General features: G+C 42.4%; 1 protein-coding gene and 1 non-coding gene across 2 annotated transcripts in view; both read left to right on the top strand.

Annotated features, from left to right (window-relative positions):
• The window catches only part of ITPR2 (inositol 1,4,5-trisphosphate receptor type 2), a 320,928-nt gene that overhangs the window by 93,735 nt on the left and 202,449 nt on the right, over positions 1–24,744 (top strand). Inside the window, exons 16-22 of the mRNA XM_060257486.1 lie at positions 8,594–8,766; positions 9,022–9,141; positions 9,236–9,421; positions 15,056–15,307; positions 19,447–19,591; positions 21,047–21,197; positions 23,233–23,426. Of these exons, the coding sequence (XP_060113469.1) occupies positions 8,594–8,766; positions 9,022–9,141; positions 9,236–9,421; positions 15,056–15,307; positions 19,447–19,591; positions 21,047–21,197; positions 23,233–23,426 (1,221 nt within the window). The remainder of the gene's footprint in view (positions 1–8,593; positions 8,767–9,021; positions 9,142–9,235; positions 9,422–15,055; positions 15,308–19,446; positions 19,592–21,046; positions 21,198–23,232; positions 23,427–24,744) is intronic.
• Positions 20,240–20,306, top strand: TRNAN-GUU (transfer RNA asparagine (anticodon GUU)). The gene has a single exon. It is a non-coding gene; the product is annotated as a tRNA-Asn (tRNA).

Raw genomic sequence — 24,744 nt, 5'->3', positions numbered from 1 at the left:
GTATTTTAGTGTAATTTTGTCCCATAAATTGTATTAATAGTATAATTTTGTGTAATTTTATCTCGTAAGATGTATTCCTAAGTATTTGACTGGATTGCTTGTCATATCACATTCTGAATTTTTCTTAATCTCTTCTTCTAGTTTAGATGGAAATATTAGAATGATCTTGGTTTTCTTCCTGTTGGACTGAAACAAACCAAACTTGTTGATTTGCTCCATTACATGTTGGAGAAATAATTGGGGGTTTGAGAATGTTAGGACCATGTTGTCAGCATAACTCATTAGTTTAAACACTTCTCCTGCTTTTACTCCTTCAATATTAGAATCTGGTCTTAACTTGGGGAGGGACGGTGGCTCAGTGGTAGAGCATCTGCTTGGTAAGCAGAAGGTCCCAGGTTCAATCCCCGGCATCTCCAACTAAAAGGGTCCAGGCAAATAGGTGTGAAAAACCTCAGCTTGAGACCCTGGAGAGCCGCTGCCAGTCTGAGTAGACAATACTGACTTCGATGGACCAAGGGTCTGATTCAGTATAAGGCAGCTTCATATGTTCATGCAGAAGCAAATATTTCCATTGTGAGAATAAAAAGAAGTGGACAAAGTGGACATCCTTGACAGCTTCCTTTTTCTATTTTAAATCCATTTATCCATTGATTAAAATTTTTGCATGTTGTTTATTATAGATATTCTGTATCCAATTTAAAAATCTGTAACCATACTAAACATATTGTAGTGTTTTGCCTTCTGGGCTATGTTGCTTTGCTAGCAGGTGGATTCGCAAGCACTCCTGCTTGCGACTCCCCCTGATCAGGCAGGGGGAGGGGTGCCACGGATGTTACACCCCCAAAGAGTCCCTGGGGGGGTCTCTTAGGCATGGGGCTTTCACAGTGGAGAAGGGGCGCAACGGCAGTTGCTCCTGTTCCTTCTGTGTGTGCTCTGAAGCTCTTCCCGTCGCGATCGCTAATACAGCAGCAAGAGGCAAATGCTCAATTGCTTGCCTTTCTTTTCTTTAACAAGCTTTTGATCTATCACCCCTCTATCTCAAGCATGACAAATCTGCAATGCAAGTAAGTTGGCTTTCAATTGCCAAGGGCTATTGGGTCCTTTTTACATTCTAATGACTTAGTAGTTCAAAGGAAGGGAAAGAGATTGATATCTCTAATTTCCCTGTGAATGAGGCCGTGGAAAGTCAAAGAACATCTTTAAGTACTGGAAACAATTTGAATTAATTGGAATATGGACATTTAAATCTACCCAGTTCATAATTGGATATTTGTTAAAGGGCTGCAATACGGTCTGAACAAAATGAGATACTTGTTAGAGGAATTTTTCCTTGTTGTCTGATCTGAAATTCATACGTTAACATCTAAAACTTCAGTTGGAGGAGATTGAGAAGGATGGGCTATCTGGGACTGCGAGCTACTTTTTAATCAGGATTAATGGACTGAGTTTGCTGACAGAGAAAAATGGCTTCGCTAAGCGAAATTTCTTATAAAAAAGACATTTTAAGCAGTTTAAAATCTCTGAGGCAAGATCTTGGTTTATTGGTTGACTTGATTAAGAAACAAATGGCAACTTTTTTGCTGAAAGCTTGTGAAACCTCAAATCTACATGAGCAGAGTGCTAAAGAGAACCTGGTGATGTCTGTGGAATTGAAATGGGAGACTGAGCTGTTGGGAAATCAACAAAAGAAAATTAAAATGGAATCTTGTGGCATACTTATAAAAGAAATGGAGACCGACTCAAGCTAGGTTGATAGGAACAAAGGCTGTGGAATTTTTCTCATCTCCTTCGAGAAGGATAACTGCATTAAGAAGTAAGAAGATGCATTTTAACAAGAAAATCATGATGTGGAAATCTTTCAGAAAGAAGAGCCTCCTGAACTAGATTTTTCTCAGTGGATAGCTGGACGTGGACTTCGTAAGAAATTCTGATATGTGAAATTAGAAGGCTAAGTGAGACTTCTTTTCTTTTCTTTCTGTTTGTTTTTGGGCTATAATAAGCTGTCTTGTTTAAAAAATATGGATTTAAAAGTTAAAGGGCTAAAAAGTTTTTGAAAATAATTTTATGTAAAAATAGTTATTTTAGATTAATTTTTAAGATGGCAGATAACGTAATTTCTTGACAAATTGCTGAACTTGTTTTTAATAGATAATATTAGTTTCTCTGTTTGTTATAGATACGGGTAATTCTACAAGTTAATCTATAACTCAGGAGATAGATTTCTTTTTAGTAAGAAGGGTTTCCTGAAATGTTTTTACCTTGGATAGTTGGGTAGGTAACTCTCAATAAGAACAGATATGAGACTTTTATTTTTGGGTCATAAAAAGTTGTTATTCCTAGGGATACAAGAGGTGGATTGTTAAAAAGGCAGACAACAGAGATGTTATGTAAACTGCTACTAGATTTGGTTTTTTTAATAATGTCCCCCAGGAGAAACTGGTTATATTGAGATAGACATAATACCAGGTTGTATTTCTTTTTTAGTTTTTTTTAAGGAAAAAGATATGCATTTTTCGTGTCACTGTTAATGAGGATAGCGATAAACTGACAAATTAGTTTGTGTTTTTTTACCAAGGTTAAGCCAAAGTAGTTAGTTTCGTGCTGAGACTGCTCTGACTTGTTCATATTTATATGTGTTGAAGAAGAACTGTTTAGACTTGTATTGCAAATAATAGCTTGGTAAAAATGGTTTATAATGGAAGATAAAGATGGTAAAATATATGGAGAATTTTATACTTGCAGGTAGAACGAATTGGATATTTTATTTGGAGGTAGATTTAAAGTTGATATATTTGTATTTTTCCCTTCCCCCCCCCCCCCCCGCCTTTCCTATTCTGTATATGTCCTCCCCCCCCCTTTTTTTGTATCTGTGCTTATGCTTTTTCTTTTGTAGTTAAAACCAATAAAAATTAGAAAATATTGTAGTGTTTTTGTAGAAAAGTTCAATACATGTTATCAAAGGCTTTTTTAGCATCTAAGAATAAAAAGGCTGCTTTTTTGCCATTATGTTTAACAAATTCTAGTGCAGGGGTAATGAACTCATTTGTTATGAGAGATGGATCTGACATAAATGGGAATTTGTGAGGCCAGGCCACCAGGGAAAAACATGAAATGGCTAGGCATTGTAAGTTTTGAAAGCCCACACTACCTCTCTGAAACAAATACTTGCCTTCCCTTCCAGCTGGGGCTCTGGCAACCCATGCACTGACAAAAACTTGAAAAGATGGAGTGTTTGAAATTAGCTGGAAACCACAGCCACCATGCCAGTCAAAGAGCACAGATTCTATTCCCAGGAGCTGTCATTCCACTTTGAGGGCTGTCATTCCAGTCCCAGAACGCTTCTGTTTATCCCAAGGGCTCTTATTCTACTCTGCACCATTCCAGTCCCAGAGAACAGATTCTATTGCTAGCAACTGTCATTCTACTCTGGACCGTGTCATTCCATTCTCAGAATACTTCTGTTACTCTCAGGGCTGTCATTAAGAAATTGTGTGCTCTAGCAGTGGACCTCTGGGAAGACTGCATACAGATCCAGACTTTCATAGTAGCTACTCACCTGCCCGGGGAGCTCAATGTGCAAGCAGACTCCCTAAGCAGAGGGGAGGCTTCTGCTCACAAATGGGAGATGAATTGGTCTTACCTCAACCCCGTCTTTTTGAAGTGGGGCTGTCCCACAATAGATGTCTTTGGACAGATTTAAGGACAGTTTCTATCCAAGTGCTGTGGTTAGGTTAAATGCAGGGTTATGAAGGATTATCTGTTTTAGATGTATTTAATGGTTTAAATGGTTTTAATGGTTTTATGAATGTTTAATGGTTTTATGAATGTTTATTTAATGGTTTAAATGGTTTTAATGGTTTTATGAATGTTTATCCGTTTTAGATGTATTTAAATGGTTTTAATGGTTTAAATGGTTTAATGGTTTCAGATGTATTTAAATGGTTTATGAATATGTGTGTTTGATGTGTTGGTATGTTTGTGCAAGAGCACCTCATTTCGTTGCTCTCTTTTTGTTGAGAACAATGACAATAAATTCATCTATCTTTGCCACGGTTACCAATCGCAAGTGCAAGCAGTTCTGTTCCAGAGGGGGGAAGGGGCCAGGACCCCTAGGAGACAGTCTCCTGCTGCCACGGGTGGGCAAGTTTCTATATCTGTTTCCACCCATACCTCTTCTCATCAGGGTGGTTCATAAACTGACCTGGGAACATTCAGAGTGCATCCTGATCTCTCCTTGGTGGCCATGGCAGAATTGGTTCCCGATCCTTCTCGCTCTGGGGAAAGAAGAAGAAGATAGAAGATATTGGATTTATATCCCGCCCTCCACTCTGAAGAGTCTCAGAGCGGCTCACAATCTCTGTTACCTTCCTCCCCCCACAACAGACACCCTGTGAGGTAGATGAAGATATCGGATTTATATCCCACCCTCCACTCCGAAGAGTCTCAGAGCAGCTCACAATCTCCTTTCCCTTCCTCCCCCACAACAGACACCCTGTGAGGTGGGTGGGGCTGGAGAGGGCTCTCACAGCAGCTCCCCTTTCAAGGACAACCTCTGCCAGAGCTATGGCTGACCCAAGACCATGCTAGCAGGTGCAAGTGGAGGAGTGGGAAATCAAACCCGGTTCTCCCAGATAAGAGTCCGCACACTTAACCACTATACCAAACCACAAGTTTCCCTCAGAACTAGACTTTCTCCTGGCTTAGGGGAGGCGACTTTTTCATCACAATGCCCCTCATCTCAAGCTGACAGCTTGGCTGATCAGCTTCCAGCCTTCTCAGATGGAATAAAGCATATCATGTTGAACAGCAGGAAGCTGTCAGCTCGTCACTCCTATGTGGGGAAATTGACTAATTTCACGAGGTTTGTGATGGAGAGAGGTGTTAGTGCCCAGGCTGCAAGTCTTGAGTATGTATTTGAGCTCTTACTGACACTAGTGGATGCCGGACTTAACCACTCCTCTATTCGAATTTATTTAGCAGCTATCTCTGCCCATCATGATTTGGTGGATGGTAAATCGGTCTTTACGCACCCATATACAAAATGCTTCCTGAAAGAAGTCTAAGGTTCCGTCTCCCACATGGGACCTTCCCTTGGTTCTGGATAGACTGACAAGGTGGCCCGTTGAGCCCTTGGCTTCCTGCCCACTGCATCTCCTCATGGAAGTCTGCCTTTTTTGGTTGCTGTTACGACAGCCAGAAGAGTGGGTGAATTGGTGGCTTTGCGTGGTGTTCCTCCCTACATTTCTTTCCATGATAGGGGGGTATCATTGGCTCCTGATATTTCATTCCTCCCAAAAGTGGTATCTAGCTTCCACTTCAACTTGGAGGTTGTGTTGTCCACCTTTTGCCCTTCTCCGGAGGAAGAGGGATGTCTTCATTCCTTGGATGTTAAAAGGGCCGTTGTTTTTCTTGCATCGCATGAAGGCTTACAGAAGGGACCCCAATTTATTTGTCTCATATGCAGCTCCAAGGCTGCGTCTCAAGGTCTCTGCCCAAAGACTATCAAAATGGATCACAGAGACTATAAGACTTTGCTCCCTGCTAGCAAAAAGACCTTTGCTGGGTCTGATCATATGAACATCTGAAGCTGCCTTATGTTGAATCAGACTCTCAGTCCATCAAAGTCAGTATTGTCTATTCACACTGGCAGCAGCTCTCCAGGGTCTCAAACTGAGGTTTTTCACACTTACTTGCCTGGACGCTTTTTAGTTGGAGATGCCGGGGATTGAACATGGGACCTTCTGTTTACCAAGCAGATGCTCTACCACTGAGCCACTGTCCTTCCCATCTGTGCTTATTCCACTAAGACTATGGCTACATCTACGGTGTTCATCAAGGACACTTCCTTGACATAAATTTGTACTGCAGCAACCTGAGCATCCCCTCATGTCTTCATGCAACATTATGCCCTGGACATCAGGAAGCACTACAGAGCACATCAGGGTAACCTGGTCCTTCAAGTGGCTACTTCTGCCTGACGGCCAGCTTCCACCACCAGGTAGACCTAGCTTGCTAATCTCCCATGGGTGTGAAGCACAGAGACCATGAAGAAGATAAACAGGTTGCTTACCTGTAACTGATGATTTTCGAGTCATCATCTGAGCATTCACACCACCCACTCTCCTTCTCCACTGCTGCCGGTCTTGTTTATTCTAGACTGACTGCGATTAGAAGGAACTGGTGGGATCTCCGTGCCCGCTCAGTGAACATGCACACCGGGGCTGTCACGCATGCCCACCGGGGTCAGGGAGCAAAAAATCCCGGACTTTGGAATTACTGATTGGGGGTTGGCACTGGCACTTCATCCCATGGATGTGAATGCACAGATGACCACTCAAAGATTATCAGTTACAGATAAGCAACCTGGGTTTTTTTCTTGTCCCTCAAATGGGTAGTCGCCATTCAAAGTTTCCTATACCTTTCCCCTCCTTAAATATACCATACAGTTTTTTTATTTATACAATTTAAAAGTGTAGCTTAGCCATTTTCAGCAATAACACGTTTACACCAATAATAAAACAGTATTTTCATGGTATGTGCTTTCACTATTTATGAACTTCTTTCAAATATTAAATCAGCTTGAGTCTTCAGTAGCTGAGTTTACAGGCTAAATTTTATTACACTGACCTGTTAGATATATTAAAAGAGAGAGTAGGAAAGGATTAGATATAAACTAGTATTAGCAAGAAAAAGGAAACACTAATACTTGAAAGGGATATAGGCTAACAAGGAAGAAAATAAAGGATTTTATGTTAATATTAATTGTATTAGTTAGTATAGTTTAATGTTGGGATTTTGAAACAAAAAAAAATTGTAAAAAATAAAGTGCTAAATTTTAGTATGTTATAGAGAGGAGGATGGATATATAATCTTTACCAGCTGGCAATTAGGAGAGAAAATGAAGGCAGGATGCCAAAAGCAGTTAGCCTGCAGATATATTCGGAGCAAATTCAGTTTGTTTGTTTATACAAACATTCCAAGAGTCAAAGTTACCCTCTAAACAAGGAGATATCAGATGGGCAGCAAGTCATAGGTTAAAAAAAATTCAGTTCATTATATGTGTCTAATTCAGACCTAAAAGTACCCAGCCAGTACAGGTAGAAGCAGATACGGTACATTCCATCAGTAAATTGCAAAAAAGCAAAATTAGATAATCCCATGGGGATGGGAGAAAAGCAGGGGGGGGGGGAGCCCATAGGTCCTGAAAACTGAAAGTTCAAATTTCTGCTACTATGTTGTTTTTAGCTTGTTCAAAATAGTTCATTAAAAAAAAAAGTAACAATATCAAAAGTTTAGAAGTAGATCGGCATCCTGGAAGTAAATCAGATTTAACTTTTTTCCTTGGCATTTTTATCTGTTTTTCCTGAGTCAAACTGATATGACACATAGTTGAAAGAATGGGGCATAAAAAGTTCCTTAAAAATATTCATTCACATGTGTTGTTGAAAGCTTTCACAGACTCATTAGTCTGGAATAAGTCTATCTTGTTATTGGTCAAAGAAGGATATTTCCCTTCCAGGACAGAGCTTTCTTCTTATTAGAAAATGAAGCAAAAAAATAAATTTTGGGGAGAGGGGATAGCTCTTCATTAAAGTGCTCCTAGCCTTCTGCATAGTCGTGACTGTTAAAATCAACTGGCGGTGTGACTTCATCATTCATGTGCCAAATTTAAATTGTCTGTTTTAGTATTTTTGTTGTATGCAAGGGAAAAGGCTTAGATGGGGAAGAAGACCTGATAGGGAGGGGTGTAGGAAAAGCTGGGGAGAGTCCAAAGGGGTCTGCTCTTACTGGCAGTATGCTTCTCCTTCCCCACAGTCTTGGTGTTCTTAGAGCTGTTCTGGAAAAGTACCAGGTGAGCTCACCTGTTAAAGTCCTTCTACAGAAGGGGGAGGGGTTGACTGTGCCTCCCTCCAGTGTTTATAGCAAAACGTTTTCTGTGGGGTAGAAACAAAATAGAGATTGGTTCTAACAAGCAACTTTGATAATCAGAAGTCAGCATTTTTTATTATCATCCTGTAGAATTCCAGCAACTGCACTGACTCCCAGTGGCTTTCTGATCTCAATTCAAGGTTATTGGTTTTGACTTTTAAAGTTCTTTGTGACTGGGTCCAAATATCTTCAGGATCCCTTTCTTTCTAGTCTTCTGCATAGTCATGACTGTTAAAATCAACTGACGGTGTGACTTCATCATCTATGTGCCAAATTTGAACACCTAGTGCTTAAACACAGGTGGGGATGATGGCTGCTTTCATAGTTGATACTTTCCATAAAAGGCCTGGGTGAGCTGTAAAAGGTTGTTCTTTGCACTGGCATTTGGTGTCCAGAATCAAACAGGGATGTGGAAGTACTAGTATTAGGTACTTTTTTTTTCTAATGTGAGTGTTTTATTATTAAAATAAGAGGCAGGGAAAGGCAGAATAGCGATGGAATAACGGAAAACAATAAAGAAATTGGGGTGGCGCAATTCATCCTAAAAAAATAAAGTGAAGGAGCCATTTTGTTCTAGTGGCAACCTCAAAAGGCGCAGGGCGGGGGGGAAGTACTCTTCCAGCTTTCAAGTGATTTGACAGACTATCCTGGGATTTTCTTGCAGGAATACATTGCAAAGAACTTCTGTGTCATGCAGTCGCAAATTGGCTATGATATCTTAGCAGAAGACACAATCACAGCTTTGTTGCACAACAACAGAAAGCTACTAGAGAAACACATCACAGCTAAAGAAATAGAGACATTTGTGAATTTACTCAGGAGGAACAGAGAGCCAAGGTTCGAAGCAACATTTGTATCCCCCCCTCTCCCCCGCTTTCTAAACACTGCTGTTTTTTATTTGGATAGCAGCTCTGGATATGTATGTGTAAGGAATCTGTTGGATTACTTCTTAAAGTAACCCATATCTCTATATAGTGTGGTCCATATTTTGGTAGCAGGGTACTGTCGATGATCCTTGTGTCGGTTGTTTTTCATAAATCCAAACTGTGATTTTTGTGGATGTTTTCTTCATAATTCCCCCTTCCCTACAAGGTTCTTGGACTATCTATCTGACTTGTGTGTTTCCAACGCAACGGCTATCCCAGTAACTCAGGAGCTGATTTGTAAATATATGCTGAACCCAGGAAATGCCGATATTCTCATTCAGACCAAGTAAGTTAACTAGAACCTTCCTTTTACGCATACTATTATCTTGCACTATTTATGTAGATCATCACTAGCTATCGCATGGCTTGTTTGTTTAAAGGTTGGTTTCAGTGCAAGTGGATGGTCCCATGGAATGTTCTGGCCTTTCTGACGATAGTGATGAGGAAGAGGTTTGGCTGTACTGGATCGATAGCAATAAGGAGCCACATGGCAAGACAATCCGGCATCTTGCTCAAGAAGCGAAGGAGGGCAACAAGAGTGATTTAGAAATCCTTACTTATTACAGGTAATGCAGTGTTCATTTGAAGAACACAGTGGTGGCCGATGGAACATGCGTTAACTCTAGGATCTTCTAGGAATGCTGAGTTCTCTCCATCCTCTCAGGATTCATCAGCACTGAAACACAAAGTTTCAACAAACTTTCAAAATTCCCAGATAAATCTACTGGAGTTAAGACAGGCATGTGTAAGTTACGATCCACCAACAGGATTGGTGGCATACTAGGACCTCAGTAAACATCTTGGCCGTTTTCCCACTGAGCTTACCTCGGAGCGGCGTCCCTCTTCACTGTGCAGCGTCTGCGCGGATTTTCCACCAACTGCTCCGAGGCTGCTCCGAGGAACCAGGAAGTTCCCGACCTTTTGCGTCGCAAATGGAAACTGCCAAAAACCAGTTTACATTCACGACGCAAAAGCCGCGGGACTTTGCGGCTCTTCCAGGTTCTGCGGAGCAGTTGGTGCGAAATCCGTGCAGACGCTGCACGGTGAAGAGGGACGTTGCTCCGGAGTAAGGTCAGTGGGAAAACGACCCTTGTTTTAACTGTTTGCTAGACCATGCAGAAATATTCTCAAGCACCTGCAGCAGGCCGCAATATACAGTTTACATAGTCCTGAGTTAGGAATTAAATCAGTGCCGGGGGGTGGGTGGGGGAATTACCCCTTTGAAAAAAATGCACCTACAATAGGCTTCCCAATCCTCTGGTCCCAGCGGGGGAACCCTCAGTTTTCCAGGCTCCACCCTGCCCACAGCCAACTGGCTGGCAGGGGAAGCCCTACCCACACAGCCACCTTGCGCCTTTAGATCTCTGCAGGCAAACACATTGTGTTTAATGTGTGTGCGTGCCTTTAAATTTGAGCAGGAAGTGAAAGCTGCATTGGGAGAGGCTAGCAATAGAGCCGAGAGAGAGAGAGAGAGAGAGAGAGAGAGAGCGCAGTCCCTCTGCTTGCTTTGGTTTTGTTTCAAATGTCTTTGTATAGGAACCAGAGCTAGTAAGTGTGTGTGTGTGTGAGAGAGTGAGTGAGAGTGAAAGAGAGCACAGTTTCTGTGCTTGTTTTGGATTCATTTCAGAGGTCTTTGTATAGGAACCTGATTTTAGGATGGAGGAAAACACCACCTCTCTCTCTTTTCACTTGTCTTTGTTAGTGTGAAAAAGTTGGTTGGAAATACAGCAGCTCCTGTGCACAAAGCCCCCAGTGAGATCAGAAAAGTGTGTGCTTGCAAACTCTGTTTATTTTGGCTGCTTTATTAGTGTGTTTACTTTCATTTACTGGAATTGCAGCTGCTGGGGGACAAGGAAATGAAGACTATTCAGGGGAATTGCACTGCTATATTTTTATTTATTTTAGGGAATGGGAAAGTCTCCTGGCTCCACCCCCCAAAGTCTCCTGACTTCACCCCCAAAGTCCCCAGGTATTTTTTGAGTTGGCAACCCTAAACTACACCCATTTTCAGTATTGTTAAGTTGGAAGTTGGGGAAAACCTATAAAAACAGTGTCTAAATAAAGCCGCAGTCCATGAATGCTGCTACCAGAGGTGCTGTCATGCTGTTTTTATTTTGATGTGATGGAAGTGGGGTTGGCTTCAGGACCTGGTGAAGTACCTGGGCATGCCTGAAACTACAGCAGTTCCCTAGACTAATCCCTAATTGATCCCTCAGTAGGAAGACGGGTGGAAAGTTACCTTGCAAAGTGGTGCAGTAATTAGATTATTGGATTAGGATCTGGAAGACCCGGGTTTTGAAAGACTCTGGTGTGGAAGTGTTACAGGTGACGTTGGCCCAGTCACACCTCTCAGCCTAACCTACATCACAGGATTGTTCCGAGGATAAAAGGAAGAAAGGGAGAATATTGTAAGCTGCTTTGGGGCCCTGTTGTGGAGACAAGTAGGTATAAATAAATACCGTATTTTTTGCACCATAAGGCGCTCCGGATCATAGGACGCACCTTCCTCCTGGGGGGCGATCCGCTGCCTCTGCCTCCGATCCCGGCGCTTCCCCCGCGCCTGCCTGCCTGGCTCCAGCTTCTTCCAGCAAGCGCTGGGATCGCTCCACGCTGCCCTCACCGCAAACCCAGCGCTTTGCGAGCGCCAGCTGTGGAGAGGGCGGCGTGCTTCCTCCGTGCCTGTCTGCCTGGCTCCAGCTCTGATGCTTACAGCAAGCGCCGGGATTGGAGGGCAGAAGGAGTGATCCTGGCGCTTGCTGTAAGCGTCAGAGCTGGAGCCAGGCAGGCAGGCACGGGGGAAGCGCTGGGATCAGAGGCGGAGGCAGCGGATTGCCCCCCCCCCAAGGAAGGTAGGTACCTTTGCTCCATAAGACGCACACACTTTCCCCCCCACTTTTTTGGGGGGGGGAAGTGCGTCTCATGGTGCGAAAAATACGGTATTTAAATAAAAATTGAATTCTTGCTCCCCCCATTTAGGCCCATTATTGTGGGTTCTAAAGAGCAGATGAAATTCTCCTGTTGCTGATAACTTCAACAATCCTTGAATTTTAAGCCTTTATTATAAAATGTGTAAAACCTGGAAAGGTTCTCAAGAATCATTCATGACTACCTAGAGAGCATCATAATTCTGACAAGAAAAACAGCTCAGATTTTTCATTCTTGCCTATTAGTTATAAAAGGAAGAAATGCCAAACTATAGCAAGTAGGCAGAAATTCTGAGCCTAAAATTAGGAGGAAGAGAAGGACCTCCCACCTCCCATGGCAACTTCTGCTTTGGGTAGCATGGAAAAGCAACATCTTTCACCTGGTATCAATAGCATCACAAGGGCATGTTGATTTGAAGCGGGCAAATTCTTATCAGTTTATTAGGAATCAAATCCCTTTTACAATTAACTGGTTGAGTAGCAATATTTAGTCAAAAGTAATCAAGTTTTTAACGGTACCCGCATTATTTGACATTTCAGAGTCAAGCCACTGTTGATAATATAACATGGGAAATGTTTTAAACTTTCTTTGTGATACTGTCACAGTTTTATTTCTTTTAACTTGCACATACGTGATTTTAACAGGACTTAATTCCACTTAAGCATGTTTTTAAAAAGATTACACAGCTACCAAAAAACAAGTGAATAAATAATGTATAGTCCGTAGAACTCCAGGATTCATTTTACAATTACAATGACAGTGGCAAAAATCTTTTATATATTATTCCCCTTTGGTCTTGGCAAATCCAAGCTCCCTCATTGGTTGGGACTGGGTAGGACTGTGGCGCATCAACCTTTGGCCCGTCAAACCCTTCATCAACTGCTCTTGCATCGCATTGGCTGACTCTGCTCTCCCCCAGCCCCTGGCAGCCCCAGGACAGATGAAGATTGGGCCTCTGGGGAAACTGCTAGGCAGTGGCTGCTGCTAGGCAACTAACCTTGCTTCTCTCAATAAAAACCAACTAAGCTTGATTTTCTCAGTAGAAGCTGGTGGGCGAGGCCCTTTCACATCCTATGTTGGCCTTTGAGGGAGAACTCATTGGTTGACTCCACTCCTCTCTCTCACCCAAGTGGCTGTTGCTAGCCAGCCAAGCTGATTCTGTCAGTCAAAGGCAACCAACCTTGGTTCTGGCAGTTGCTGCCTCTCCCTGATCTCATTGGCTAAGTTGCCTGTAGCACTGCTTTGCAGAGGAGATAAAGAAAGCCTTCCCTTGACTGGCTGAGGGACTGAGGAGGACGGAAAGAGCCATAGAGAAAGCCTTCCCATGATTGTCTGAGGAATGGAGGTGGAGGGAAGGCTTTCTCTTCATTGGCTGAGGACTCCCTCAATTGGCTGACAACTCCTCCCTATCCTCCTCTGGGAAGGAAACACCCAGTGACGGGGGGGGGGGGGGATGGTGTCCTGTCATAGTAGGCCAGATACAGAGAGAGACAGATAGGGAGGGAAAGCAAGAGACAGAGAGAGATTGAAGTCAACTTTATCAGAGATAGAATGTTGTTCTGAAAGGTATCACTAAAGGCCTCTGAGGAAAAACTCATTGAGGCCAGTCCTGACTAGGGTTGCCAGTACCATGTTGTTGGGACATCCCTGGAGATTCTGTAGTGGAGCTTGAGGAGGGCATAGGTATTAGGGCTTCAGAGCGGGGTTTGCCAGACCCAAGTTCTTGCTGTGGAAGCTGACTGAGTGATTTCGGATCAGTCATAGACTTCCAGTCTAACTTGTCACACAGGGTTATTGTTCAGATCAAAGGGGGGAGAGGAGAATGATGTAAGCTGCTTTGGTTGACCCACGCACACACTGTGGAGAAAGTCTGTCCTTTTCCTAATTAGAGGATGCAGGGCAGGGGGAGGTGATGGAAAGCTGAAGTCAGAGAGGCAAATAAAGGGAAGGAAATAGGTTTGCCAACTCCAGATTAGGAAATTCCTGAAGGGGTGGAGCCTGAAGAGGGTGAAGTTTTAGAAGGAGTGAGACCTCAGACAGATACAATGCCATACACGCCACCATCCAACCCAGCTATTTCCTCCTGTGGAACCACTGTTGCCAATCTCCAGGCAAGGGCTGGAGATCAATCAGAATTACAACTGATCTTCAGATTGCAGAAATCAGCTCCCCTTGAGGTGTGTGTGTGTGGGGGCGGTGAATGTCTTCACTTGGGTGGGTTGGAAGACAGTAAGGGTGGGGGGCACTCACTCAGAGCTGTGTTTTTCTTCACAATGGGCCTTATCTCTAGTATTCATTATAAAACTGCAACAACAATCTAGTGGGGTGCAGTGTACTGGAAGTGAGGGGTGGCACATGGGAAATGACATCACTTGACTTGGAAGTGACATCACAGGATGTGACATCACAAAAGTGATATCACATCCATGCTCCTGGATCCATCCCCAAAATACCCAGATAGTTCAAGAGTCGGACCTGGCATCCAGGACTTTTTTTGTTGCAGGAACTCCTTTGCATATTAGGCCACACACCCCTTATGTAGCCAATCCTCTGATAGCTTACAGGGCTCTTAGTACAGGGCCTACAGTAAGCTCCAGGAGGATTGGCTGCATCAGGGGTGTGGCCTAATAGGCAAAGGAGGTCCTGCTAGAATTCCTTACAGGGCTCTTCGTACAGGGCCTCCTGTAAGCTGCAGGAGGATTGGCTACATCAGGGGGGTGTGGCCTAATAGGCAAAGGAGGTCCTGCTAGAATTCCTTACAGGGCTCTTCGTACAGGGCCTGCTGGAAGCTTCAGAAGGATTGGCTACATCAGGGGGTGTGGCCTAATAGGCAAAGGAGGTCCTGCTAGAATTCCTTACAGAGCTCTTCGTACAGGGCCTACTGGAAGCTCCAGGAGGATTGGCTGCCTCAGGGGTGTGTGGCCTAATAGGCAAAGGAGGTCCTGCTAGAATTCCTTACAGGGCCTGCTGGAAGCTCCAGGAGGATTGGCTACATCAGGGGTGTGTGGCCTAATATGCAAAGGAGTTCCTGCTACAAAAAAAGCCCTGCTGGCAACCCTAGTATGAAGCAAGACTAGGTTACGAAATTTACTTCTAAAACAAATGATTTCAAAGTTGCTTTGGGGTTAGCAGGTGAATTGCTGTGTTCGTGTTTGTGTATCTGTACACCTTTTATAAGTAAGTTCTGAAAGATTGAAAGACACGTCTCGTCAGATTTCAGATATGTCCTTCAGGAGGCCACCGTGGAGTGGAAATGACGGTTTCTTTATCTTAAGGTATCAACTGAACCTCTTTGCACGGATGTGTTTGGACCGCCAGTACTTGGCAATCAACCAGATTTCCACCCAGCTCTCAGTAGATTTGATCCTGCGCTGCATGTCAGATGAGAGCCTGCCTTATGACCTGCAAGCCTCTTTCTGCCGCCTCATGTTGCATATGCATGTGGATAGAGACCCTCAGGAAACCGTTGTGCCTGTGAAATATGCCCGACTATGGACGGAAATCCCTACTAAAATAACCATCCATGAGTAAGTTCCCTTTCGAAAGGAGCAGAGCGAGTTGATCGACGGTGCCCTCAGACAGATAAAATAAAGTGGCTTTGATCTTATGCAAAAGGGAAGTTTCTAACCTCCCTTTTCCTGATGATATTGACCATGCCTTCCAGAATCCCGACCCTCTGGGGTTGCTGGGCCCCCAGGAAAACTGTGAGTGGGGCTGAAGTGAAAAGTCTGTTTTTGGAGTGGAGAATTGGTAAAAGTTGCACCCATGCCCTTCCACTCACAGGGATTGTCTCTTCTGAGGGGAAAATGTAGTTAGAATCCGAGCCAGTGTTTTTCATCTCACAGGCTTAAATGGCTAAACACATGGAGGATTGATGTATTGATGCCCATTAGCTATGGTAAGCACAGTGAAACCTTGATGTACAGAGGCAGGAGACCTCTGAATACCATATACTGAGGATTACTAACCAGAGAAGATTGTCATGTTCACAGTTTGTTTTTAAGTAGATTTGTAGAATATAGCATTGCCACCTGTTCTTAGAGAAAATGGAAAGACCACGCCAGTCACTAAGAGATTAAAATAAAGTAAAACCAGTGGTGCAAAAGAAAAGTAAAAATGTATTTTATTATTCAGTTAAAATCCCACAGATCCCCTATGTATTTTGCCAAGAAGCTTCATCGGGGAATCTGTTAGTCTTGCAGTGATTCTTCAAAAAGATCACCATCCACCTTGGCTTTATTTTTTAATCTCTATCTGTTGTGGAACAAATGGGATACTTTCTTTGTTAATTAATTCTTCAATTATTCTGCTCATTGTATGCAAGCTAAATCATTTATAGTGGAAATCATAGAATTATAGAGTTGGAAGCAACCTCCAGGGTCATCTAGTCCATCTCCCTGCACAATGCAGGAAATTCACAAATACCTTCCCCTAAGTTCACAGAATCAGCTTTGCTGTCAAATGGCTTTTAGCCTCTCTTTAAAAACCTCCAAAGAAGGAGAGTCCACCACCTCACAAGGAAGCCTATTGCACTGAGGAACCACTCTCTCAGAAAGTTCTTCCTAATGTTGAATCAAAAACTCTTTTGATTCAATTTCAACCCATTGGTTCTGATCTGACCTTCTGGGGCAACAGGAAACAACTCCATACCATCTGCCATAAGACAGCCCTTTAAGTACTTGAAGATGGTGATCATATCTCCTCTCAGCCATCTCCTCTCCAGGCTAAACATACCCATATCTTTCAACCTTTCCTCATAGGGCTTGGTCTCTAGACCCTGGACCATCGTTGTTGCCCTCCTCTGGGGGTGTTCCAGCTTGTCTATATCCTTCTTAAATTGTGGTACCCAAAACTGAACACAATACTCTAGGTCAGGTCTAACTAGAGCAGAGTGAAGCAATACCATCACTTCACGTTGTCAGGCATGGGTTCATTGAAGCTCACAAGAACGCAGACTTAGTAGTTTAAAACAAAGTTGCATTTATTGGATACTTCAGAGTTACTCCAAGCAAGCAGGTAAATTGGAACTGATAGAGACTGTTTCAATCTATAGCTATTCATCCTCTACTTCAAAGCATTCAGATCTACCCCACAGTTCCCAAAACAAAAGGCTTCTTTTGCATATGAGACATTCCCAGCGCTTTGCCTTATCTCTACCGTTGGTGGTTACATTGCCCAGAGGTGCTGGCCTTGGAGCCTTCGGAGAGGAGGTGAGAAACTGGCACCTATGGGTGGCTTCAAAGACTCTTGGCAACCTTTGATAGTCCTGGGAAAAGGCTCTCTACTCTTCCCCCCTCCCTTCTGATTGACCCCATTTCTGGTTAGTAAGAATCCCCTTGCACATTTGATTAACGTTAGTAGCAATGGTTAATAATGCAATGAATGAACAGAGCCTGACACACGTGATCTGGACTACACCATACTTCTGTTGATACAGCTCAAAATTGCATTGGTCCTTTTAGCTACCGCATCACACTGCTGACTCATGTTCAGTGTATGGTCCATCAAGACCCCAAGATCCTTTTCACACATACTACTGCCAAGACAAGTCTCCCCCATCCTATAATGATGCATTAGATTTTTCTTACCTAAATGGAGAACTTGGCATTTTCCCTTGTTAAAATTTATTTTATTTGTTTTAGCCCAGTTTTCCAACCAGTCAAGATCTGTTTTCTATTGTATTTGCTGCTCCTCCCAATTGAATTCAGGTAGTGGGCAGAGCTTGGACTGCAGTACTGAAGCTTACCACTCTGCCCCATGGGGCTCAGCATTTTAACTAAGATGTCTATTTTATACATATGTTAGAAATCTTCAGCATTAGTTGTTTCAAACACTTTCTTTCAATAAAGAGTCTAAAGAATTTAAAATCTGGTAAGTTTACCATGAAGAGAGTGTATCAATCAAATCAGGAATGTCATCATATTTTGATAAATATTCCATCAAGGGGAGTCAGATCGCCTCAAAATTGGATGAAAATTTTTGAGAAATAAAAAATAATAATAAATTATCAGAAAGTGTGGCCATAATATGGCTCAGCAGTGTGAGGCAACCCAGAGATGCCTCAGAAACCAACTTGAAAAATCTGTTGTAATGAGCACATCTGCTGCCCACCCCCATCCCGTACTCACCCCATCATCTGGTGTCCTCAGAGTGGCTCAAAAAGCTACCACATTCAAGTGGTAGTAAATTTTTGAGCCGCACACAAGTTGCGTCTTCAGCGTCTGGATGCGGAAGAGAGCAAGCGAGACACATTGACGGTTTGAAACCGAGCCATACCAAGCTGCTTCCAGGTGGTTCTTCTTTTTTAAAATATTGCTATCAAGCACATAGGTGCATGGGTGCATGAGCACTCATGTACATGACGAAAAAATGATTGGGAAAAAAGCCCAAACAAGCTACAGGGGATGGTGCACTGCAGCTGTCTGATTGCGCCAAGTCGCCCCACGGACAGGTTTGTAACAGCTTGTGAGGGAGCGTTTGGATGGTTTGGGCGTTTTCGCACTGACCTTCAAGTGGTGCGACCACCCTCCTCACGCCGGAGGATCTGCAGGGATTTCGCACCAGAAGCGCTGGCGCACCCAAAAGAGCCGGCGACTTCCGTCGCGAAACCAGCTCAAACGGAAACCGCCAAGAAGCAGGAAAACGTTTGAGCTGGTTTCGCGACGGAAGTCGCCGGCTCTTTTGGGTGCGCCGGCGCTTCTGGTGCGAAATCCCTGCAGATCCGCCGGCGTGAGGAGGGTGGTCGCACCACTTGAAGGTGAGTGCGAAAACGCCCTTTGAGAAGCTTCTTTTTGAGCTGGCCCAATTTAGGACTCCTCCCATCTGCCCTCAACTGGCCTGCTGTTATCAGCCTATATGGGTTCCATAACTTTCTGCACCATAGTGATACATCTAGGGGAGCTTTGACTTTACAGTGTGAAGCTATAGTTGATTTCACTGTGTAGAAAAGAACTGAAATAGCTTCAGATCTGTGAGGGGCAAGAATCAGACTTTCAACCATTGAGGAAAAGATGGTCAGAATTACATAGGATTTCAATACCAGTTATTGTGTGAATTTGTTTAAGTACTTGTTCCCAAAAAGAGTGAATATAAAGAACAGGTGAGCCAGCAGTGCAGATAATCTCCACATTGTCCACACTCTTTCCAGCAGTGTGGACTTACTGAACTAGAAATGGGTGCCAGTTTTTGTGGGGTTGGATACCACTTCGATAACAACTTAAAAGCGTGAAAGGTTCGATAACAACTTAAAAGGTTGCTGGCCGCTACAGCTTAATGCAACATATAAACCAACAACAACAATCTGTTGCACAGCAGCTGCAGAGAGGACAACTAAGACCTGTTGTACAGAGAATGACAAATTTGGAAATGGTTAAGATCATAGCATCAACATTTTTATGTATTTATGTTTATTTTATTTTGTGTTTTATGGTTTTAATGTTATACCCTTATGTTTATTCATGCATGCGAATGTCTGTGTGAGCCGCCCTGAGCCCGCCTCGGCAGGGAGGGTGGGATATAAGGGGAACAAAATAAACAAATAAATTGACATTTCATTGGCAATATTTTTGAATTAACTGGAAGTGAGAAGTATGGCAAAGTATTGAGCATTTTCTGCCTCCTGATGAATGCTGCTCCTTTAGTTTGCTTTCATTGCCTTCTTATGTAGGTATGACTCTTTCACGGATTCAACAAGGAATGACATGAAGAGGAAATTTGCCTTGACAATGGAATTTGTAGAAGACTACTTGAGGGAAGTTGTGAATCAGCCATTTCCCTTCGGAGACAAAGATAAGAACAAGCTAACTTTTGAGGTAATTTTTGTATCACCCAGGCCAGCACCTAACATGCAGCTCAGATCAACACCTGCCAGAAGAAGACTAGCAAAGTACTAAAGCTGTTTAGCTCACTCTTCTTTGCTCTTTCCTTACTATTACTTGCAAATCTTCCCATCTGTTGTCTTGTATACATGGTAATTTCTGATAGCTCCTAGTTATACCAATGGTCCAGTCTTTGAATTACTCCAGAGACTTAGCATCTTCCTTCCTGCTCTGCTGGGGTAATGTAAGAGTGCTCAGATCACATGGGCATGACCCAAAGTGCAGCGTTTCATCATGCCCATGCACTGATAGAAGAGTGCGCATGATTCTGCACAAGCACAGAAGATGTGCAAGGTTGGATACAGAATTTATCATCCTGAAAATCTAGCTACTGCTACAGAGCTTGTAAAAAAACTAAACTGCCTGGTAAAGATCCAGAAACCAGATGCAGGGTTCTGAAAGCTTGTCAGAGATCATGGGATGCTGCCTCACATCGCTCCTTGCCCTTCTCTGTGATTCAACAGAAGCAGAATAAATTATGCCACATTATATGCACATGTGCTTGATGCATACAGTCTATCTAGGTTTAACAATTCAGGTTGCATGGTGTAGAGTGATGCAAACCAAGGGACGGGGAGGGACGGTGGCTCAGTGGTAGAGCATCTGCTTGTTAAGCAGAAGGTCCCAGGTTCAATCCCTGGCATCACCAAAAAAGGGTCCAGGCAAATAGGTATGAAAAGCCTCAGCTTGAGACCCTGGAGAGCCGCTGCCAGTCTGAGAAGACAATACTGACTTTGATGGACCAAGGGTCTGATTCAGTATAAGGTAGCTTCATATGTTCAAACAGCACACCATAACAGAGCTAGCTCTGAAATGGCTTTCAGCTACATCCTGAAGAAATGCAGAGGACAGGCTTCATAAAAATAATAGTTACAATGTAATAACAACTGTGGTCCCTGAACCCGATGCTGGGTTTTAGGTCTTTTGCTCCACCTTCCTTCCCAGGCCTTCCAGAGCTGAATTCCTGCCTGATCATAGCCAGCATGTTGTCAAGTTCATGAGAACCTCACACTTCGTATTCATTTTTTAATTTATTTTATCAAATTTATATCCCGTCCTCCCCTGTTATATGTTACTGGGACGAGTGAACAAGCTGTCCAGGCGCGTGCTGATAAGAATGGGAGCCTTATGTCAGAGTAGTCCAATTTCTTCTCTGATGACCTGAAGTCCCTAGGTTTGCAGCACAGCAATGACCTCGTCATTTCATGGCCGGGTTCAGGCCCTGAGCTATTTCAGGCAGGATCCATAGTTTCCATCAAACTTGCAGATATACATCTGCAAAACAAATCCTTCCAGTGGCACTTGTCCAGATCCATTCATGACTAATTTCGTGTTGACATTTTGTTCTCCCTGTTGATCTTTCCGTTTTTCCCCCCTGCCTTTCTGTAGGTGGTGCACCTGGCTCGCAATCTCATATACTTTGGGTTTTATAGTTTCAGTGAACTACTGAGGCTGACCAGAACACTCCTAGCTATCCTTGATATTGTACAAGGGCCTGTGTCATCCTACTTTGAAAGATTAAGCAAATTTCAGGATGGAGGTAAGAAGGGAAAAACAGCAGACAGTGCTTAACACTTTTAATACATTATTTATTAGTTTCTCTTTGACCGTTATTTTCCATGTAAGAGATGCTTCAAAGTAGATTCCCAGGTATTTAAATTGATTTACCTGTTCCATTGGCTGGCCAGCTATGTCCTGTTTGAAGATTGTCCTGTTTTTCTTTTGGTGAATATTATGACGGATTTCACCATGTTGATAGACGAGCCCTTACGATAACAGTAAAGCTTAAAAATTTTTAACAGCGTGCAAAGGCCCACTATTGGTCTAGACATTATCACTGCATCATCAGCATATAGAAGAATTTTGTGCTTGGATAAATGTGGAAGATGACATGCTTCCTTCAGAAGACAGGATCTGAGGTCATTTATATATATACTGAACTACAGGGGCACAAGTACACATCCCTGCTTGACTCCTTTTCTAGGGTAAACGGCTCAGATATCTGTCCTACCTTCCTTCATCTAGAAGGGTGGATGTAAAGCTGTTTAATTAATTAAAGGAGATGTAGTTCAATGCTGTATTTCTTCAGCTTTTCTCATAGCCAGAGTCTAGAGATTGTATCAAACACTGATTTTAGGTCCAGGAAGGCAGTTGCCAACATGCCTCCTCCAGAATTCCTGTATTTATCAACCAAGGACTGGAGGGAATGGTAATGGTTGATGGTACTTGCTCCTTTTCTAAAACCAGCTTGTTCATTTCCCAGAATGTTATTTCCTTCAACCTCAGATCCCAACTTTTCAAAAAGTATTTCAGCTATAAAGTTTTCCTATAGTGAACAACAAGTTTTCTGGACAGTAATTCATTGGGTCCATCATAAGAACATAAGAAAAGCCATGTTAGATCAGGCCAATGGCCCATCCAGTCCAACACTCTGTGTCACACAGTGGCAAAAATTTTATATATATATATATATATATATATATATATATATATATATATATATATATATACACACACACACACTGTGGCTAATAGCCACTGATGGACCTCTGCTCCATATTTTTATCTAAACCCCTCTTGAAGGTGGCTATGCTTGTGGCCGCCACCACCTCCTGTGGCAGTGAATTCCACATGTTAATCACCCTTTGGGTGAAGAATCCCCATTTTTGTAGATCCCCATTTTTGTAGATCAGAACAGTTATTGCACTATGCCAGACTCTGGGCATCTTTCCTCTTATTTATTTCAGTGGAAAAAGCAGCCAAAATCTGCATCCACCAGTCTGGGTCAATTTTGAACAGGTGGCATTAAATTGGGCCCAGGTGCTTTTCTTTAAAAATTAAAATCCTAATCTCATTGGCCATTGCCAGAAGCCATTCCTTCATACCCAAAGGCAAGATTACCCTACTTTCCTGGGTATCTCTATTTCCATTTGTAAAAATAGAGGTAAAAAAACAGTGTCTGGAATGTGACAGGAGACAGGGAGCTGTGTGTTTAATCCTCTTGGAGTTGTCATTACAGGTTTTTTTATTTGTTGTTTTTATGGCTCAGAGCAAACTTTCCCAATCTCTTTCCCGTGCCTCAGACTTCTTAAATCTCAAGTTTTAATATTGTTTTGTTTTTCAATTTCAAAATACTCTCTATTCTATTTCTTATATAGGCAAGTGATTGATCTTTTGTACCAGTTATTTCTGTCAGTTGTACCCTGTTCCATGGGCTAAAACGGAGTGCAGAAAACGCTTTTGAAATGCTTCTTCCCTGGGATAAAGCCATGTTCAAGCGCAAAGCTGAATTTCAGCAGCAAAGTTCTGCTCCATATTTTCCAAATTGGTCAGCAAACATATCCCATTCAAACCAGTTTTGGGCTGAGAGCTGAAATATCTTTATTTGACTCAACTGGTGGACTTTGTAAAAAAAAAAAATCATTTTGGTATTTGTAGATGAGTTATGAATTTTATTAATTACAAAACATCATTTATTTATGTCGAACTCCTCTTTTTCTGTACCAGTCATATAAATCGAAGCAGCCAGTGTTCAGTAGCAAACCTCTATATTTGTGTTTATTTCTGATATGTAGGAAACAATGTTATGAGGACCATCCATGGGGTCGGAGAGATGATGACGCAAATGGTTCTGAGCAGAGGATCCATCTTTCCTCCCGCGGTGCCTGATGTACCTCCAAGTGTTCACCCAAACAAACAAACGGGCACTGTAGAGAGTGAAGATATTACTGTGATGGATACCAAGCTAAAAATCATTGAGATTTTACAGGTAAAAATACCTTTGTTCTAAAATTAAACGAAAGCACTAATAGAATTCATTAGTGATGTATTTCACTGTGAGCTCAGGCCATTATGTTGCTTCTGCAGCCTGTGCCTGAGGGAGATGAGGACTGTTTCAGCTCCATCCAAGGTTTCCTCTGTGACTGCATTATAGAATGATGGCTGATCCATCTTTGTTAGAGCTAGGAAGGCAAGTGAGACAGGACATGGTTGAAGGAGTCTTTTAGTGTTGATATGGTGTGTTTGAGGCTCTTCGTTGTATGTCTGACTTTTACTCTGCTTTTAAAGCATTATTAATTATTGTTAAGTTGGTTTTAATCAGTAAGCCACTTTGGACTTTTAGGAAAAGCCATATCAGATATCTTCAATTAATATTAAGGAACATGCATGAGGACTCAAGACCTGGTTTTTAGAGCTGTAGCACTAGATTTTGGTTTGAGCATAAAGTTACTTCACCAGTTTTTTGTACTAGACTAGGGTTCTGAGTCTTGTGTATTCTGATAGTAGAAGACTGGACTACCTTGGTGCAGAAAGAAAGAAAAAGAAAGAAAAACTCCATGGAAAGAAAAACTCCAAAAGCTTCTAGAAAGCTCTGATGAGCTCCGCTCCATCAGAGTTGGACCGCTTTTCCTGTGGTAATAGTTCCATGACAGAGGGGGAGGGAATAGAGATGTAAAATTTCCAAAAATGTTGAAGCTTGGGGGGAAAAAACAGTTTTTTGGGGGGGGGAAACTGAAATTTTTGGAAAAATTGGAAAAAAAATGCTATATTAGCACTGCTTTTTTCTTTCCAGATTGAAAGTCATTCTGTTACTTTAGGAACATAAAATATGATTATGGACAATTTTACTTGGCATGACATTATGACAACTAGCACATTAAAAATATAGTGTATCCAAACAATTATTACAAACGGAATTTACTTTTTAATAATAATATGTAATTGTAACAAATGGAGCAACAATCTCCTGAACTGTTTACTAGTTTATGTGGAACAGACAAAAAAACCTCCACAAAACAATTTTTAAAAATCCAGAAGTAACAATTATTCACATTTCCTCTCCACAGTATTAAATAAAAAGTAAAAAACTCATTCTCCTAAAAAGTATTGAAGAGGGGGGAAGTGTATAGAAGGGAGTGTAGGACTAAGTTTCAACGAATGGGCATGACCTAGGACTTGCTTGTCTTCAGTGCACCGAAATTAGAATAATCTGATACCATACATATTTTTAAGAAATGCTTTGGAAAATATTTGAACACCTTGTCTTAAAATATTTTATTCATCATGTTAAAATAAAACGTTCCATA

This window comes from Heteronotia binoei, chromosome 17, assembly GCF_032191835.1.
Source record: "Heteronotia binoei isolate CCM8104 ecotype False Entrance Well chromosome 17, APGP_CSIRO_Hbin_v1, whole genome shotgun sequence".
Classification (NCBI taxonomy): Eukaryota; Metazoa; Chordata; class Lepidosauria; order Squamata; family Gekkonidae; genus Heteronotia; species Heteronotia binoei.
Note: the sequence above shows the minus strand (reverse complement) of the source record. Positions and strands in the feature narration are given on the sequence as shown.